At 47.7% G+C, this 3,787-nt stretch overlaps 1 protein-coding gene across 1 annotated transcript in view; it reads left to right on the top strand.

The window, feature by feature from the left end:
* Positions 1 to 526: 526 nt before the first annotated feature.
* LOC125033026 (esterase E4-like) overlaps positions 527 to 3,787 on the top strand; it is a 7,297-nt gene continuing 4,036 nt past the window's right edge. Inside the window, exons 1-8 of the mRNA XM_047624481.1 lie at positions 527 to 618; positions 955 to 1,103; positions 1,222 to 1,333; positions 1,483 to 1,679; positions 2,164 to 2,322; positions 2,632 to 2,817; positions 2,959 to 3,149; positions 3,556 to 3,709. Of these exons, the coding sequence (XP_047480437.1) occupies positions 977 to 1,103; positions 1,222 to 1,333; positions 1,483 to 1,679; positions 2,164 to 2,322; positions 2,632 to 2,817; positions 2,959 to 3,149; positions 3,556 to 3,709 (1,126 nt within the window). The 5' untranslated portion in view covers positions 527 to 618; positions 955 to 976. The remainder of the gene's footprint in view (positions 619 to 954; positions 1,104 to 1,221; positions 1,334 to 1,482; positions 1,680 to 2,163; positions 2,323 to 2,631; positions 2,818 to 2,958; positions 3,150 to 3,555; positions 3,710 to 3,787) is intronic.

Raw genomic sequence — 3,787 nt, 5'->3', positions numbered from 1 at the left:
TAAGTAGCCTACTGTGATCATATTCTCATGAAAATCCGGTTGTTGTCACCCCAAAGTACATATCGTACTATTGGATGGCTGAAAGACACTTAACTGGAATCATTGTCATTATAGATCAATTATCAGTAATATGATAATTATCCAACAATTATCATATTACTGATCTTTGTATCATGTATGTGTGCTTGTGTTTCCGTCTCAGACTTGCTACTTATGTCATATTTACGTTTACTAATCATCATAGAAGTTTGGTGGAAAATACAAATCTCTCTTCCACGCAGAAGGGCTTGTAGCCGGTATGAGATTCACAAAGGAAAAATAAAAATCAGAGTATTTAAAAATAAGTGGCGGAAAATAAATAGTTGTCGATCCTGACAGATGTCTTCCTCTTGGGCGGCAAATTCCACTCGTGGCATGACTTCCTCAAACACACTATCAGGGCACGGGTGCGCCCCGCCTCAAGATGGAGGCGGGAGGGGGGGGGGGGGTAAAGGGTACTTCCACGAGTATATAAAGGCGCGTAGAGGTTCCGGCGGCTCATTCCGGCTGGGACACTCGCCAAAAGCAACATCAGCAGCAAAACCTTCATACAGCATCAAGTCGATAACTGCAATATAGGTAAGGTAGTTTTGAGCATAGTTGAAAACTATTTCCGAAAATTGTACGTATTATATAAGCTGCTAAGTGACATAACAACCCCATGGCTGACTGAATAGCTAAGGATTTTTTTTTTTTTTCATCTCGATAAGAGTTATCAGTTGCGATACTTAAATCTTGCTGTATTAGTCTCAGCCGCTGTAGAGTACATTTTGAGTTCTCTGGTTCCCCGTGTCTTTTTGTCTCAAATTGTTTCCGCAAACGTAAAGGAAACATTTGATCGACGCGACCAATTCTTTGATTTTACATTTTTCAAGGATTATTGTAATTCTTTTTTTATTCTCTTTTTCCATTCAGAAGCGAAGGAGAAGCAATAGGCATGGCGTTTCGCGTGTTGCTAGGCCTCTTGGCGCTGACCGCCGCGGCGTCGGCCTCCTCGGACCTCCAGGACATCCTGCCGTCGGACGTCCCCATCACCATGATGGAGAGACTCACCGACGACGCAGGTGAGAGAGAGAGAGAGGGGAAGAGAGAGAGAGAGAGAGAGAGAAATGTCATTAAAAATCTAATTTAAAAAGAAAATAGAGCGTATTGTTTCCCGCTAACAAGCACCCATTTTTCCAGCGGCTGCTCGGGGAGAGTATATTGAGCACGCGACGTCCATGGGCATCGCGAAGGGCCGGCGAGAGCCTTCCCTTGGTGTCCAACCGCTCAACAGCCACTTCTTCTCCTTCAGGTAAGCGCCAACATTGGCAAGGCTTCAGATTTGCTTGATTGCCTCTTGATGGCATTCTTTGATAGAAGGAAAAAAGTCACATGACGACTTCGCTGTGTGGGTTGCCACTTGAAGCTGGGAAGATAACAACAAACTCGTTGCTTGTGCAGAGGCATCCCCTTCGCCGAACCTCCCGTGGGAGACCTACGGTGGGCGGAGCCTGTTGACAAAAGAGGGGCGTGGCCCGGAGGCTTCTTAGACGCGACGAGGTTCCGCCCCTTCTGCCCGCAGTACGACACTGAGAGCAACCGCGTCCTGGGCAAGGAGGACTGCCTTTATCTTAACGTCTACACGCCTTATCTGCCAGGTGAGATACTCTCGCGTTCAGATCACACTGATTTTTTTTTTTCTGGATTATCAGATATTTTGGATATATTCATCATGGTATAGATTACCTGCATACTTCCTAACGCCCAATTAAGCGTTGGTCGGTAAATCGTTGATTTCTGGTAAACCTTATTAATAGTTTTCTTCATTTTGTTGCCATACCTTCCTCATTTTTGTCTCGTAAAAAATGAAAATTTCAGAAGGTAACCTGTCAAAATATCTGATACAAACAGTATATAAGTCGATGAATTATACTTCTATTTAAATATTTTTTACACATTTTCTTTTATTGTCTATATCTACGATAACCCTTCTCTATTTCTTTTCTGTACTATATCCTCTAATCGTACTATTTTATCTCTCCCCTGATTTGTTTCACATTTTTACCTTTCCAAATGTATCTAAAAACTTTGAACAGATGATTTCGCGTTTCATATCGACATTTTCCCCTTTTTTTCCGCCAGGGTCAGAGACTGCAGGCAACAAGACAGGTCAGCTCCCTGTGTTCGTGTTCTTCCACGGCGGCGCCTTCCTCAGGGGCTCGTCCTCGGCGCACGGCCCCGCCAGGCTTCTCGGCCACGACGTCGTGGTCGTCACACTCAACTACCGCATCGGGGCACTCGGTGAGGACAAGGAAGGGCGGAGGAGGGCAAAGGGAGGGGTAAGGGGGAAAGAAGGAGTGGAGTTTATAGGGAGGACGAGATAAGCTGTTTTAAGAGAAGACCCTCCTACACACAGACAAAAAAGTGTGTGTGTATATATATATATATATATGTGTGTGTGTGTGTGTGTGTGTGTGTGTGTGTGTGTGTGTGTGTGTGTGTGTGTGTGTGCGTGTGTGCGCGTGCGCGCGCATATGCCCTTGTACATATATATAAAGAGAGATGCCAAACAGTCCTTCTGAGCTTCCCTTTGCCTTCGGCCTCTACCAGGATTTCTCACGACGGAGGACGCGGAGCTCCCCGGCAACTACGGGATGCTGGACCAGGTCTCGGCTCTCCGCTGGGTGCGCGACCACATCGCTCAGTTCGGCGGCGACTCCTCCAGGGTGACCATCGGCGGCTTCTCTGCGGGTTCTGCGTCCGTCCATCTGCACATGGCTTCGCCCCTTTCCAGAGGTAAAAGCCCGTCTCCGCTGCTAACACACATAAATATGTTAATTACACCCAGCACAGAACGTGGGCCTGCGAAACACGTGCCCTTCCTCGCCCACGACTTGTTGCCTAATTTCCGCTCCTAATTCCGTTTCACCTTCTCAGGCCTCTTCCACGGCGGCCTCATGATGAGCGGCTCGGGGAACTGCGAGTGGGCCGTTAGGGAAAACCTCAGCGCTTTCGCCTACCAGCTTGCGAGGGGCGTCGGATGTCCCGTCACCCCAACGGCGCTGATGAGGACCTGCCTCTCCGCGATTCCCATGGAGGACCTCCTCACTGCGCAGGCCGCTATGCATGTGAGGATAAGCGGGGGAGGGGGAGATGGAGAGAGAGAGAGAGAGAGAGAGAGAGAGAGAGAGAGAGAGAGAGAGAGAGAGAGAGAGAGAGAGAGAGAGAGAGAGAGAGAGAGAGGGGGGGGGGGGGAAGAGAGAGAGAGAGAGAGAGAGAGAGAGAGAGAGAGAGAGAGAGAGAGGTAATTAAATGTTTACGATGATGGTAATAATAAAAGCAATTGTCATGATTTTATTACTAGCAATTGTAACTGTAATTGCAATCATGGCAATAAGACTGAGAAAACCAAACAAAAATTATAATAGTAATGATGATGGTGATGATGATGATATTGATAATAATAGTAATGAGCTAATAATAATAACAATATTGGTAATGATGAGCATCCTAACAACGCTCGCTCCTCCGCAGAAATTCGGGTTCTGGCCGCTGCCGTTCGTCCCGACGGTGGACGGGGGGCGCCGCGCCCAGCCCTTCCTGCCGGGGAGCATGTCCTCGCTGCCCCTCTCCCAAGTGCCCGTCCTGCTCGGCTCAGTGCCTGACGAAGGCCTACTCTTCGCTGCAGGTCAGGCGGGAGAGGAATGCTTCCAGCTATTTATTTTTTGTCAAGCCATTTTCTCTCAATTCAGTTTTTCCTTTTACT

Source organism: Penaeus chinensis, chromosome 15, assembly GCF_019202785.1.
Source record: "Penaeus chinensis breed Huanghai No. 1 chromosome 15, ASM1920278v2, whole genome shotgun sequence".
Taxonomy (NCBI): domain Eukaryota; kingdom Metazoa; phylum Arthropoda; class Malacostraca; order Decapoda; family Penaeidae; genus Penaeus; species Penaeus chinensis.
This window is presented reverse-complemented; position numbering and strand designations above follow the sequence as displayed.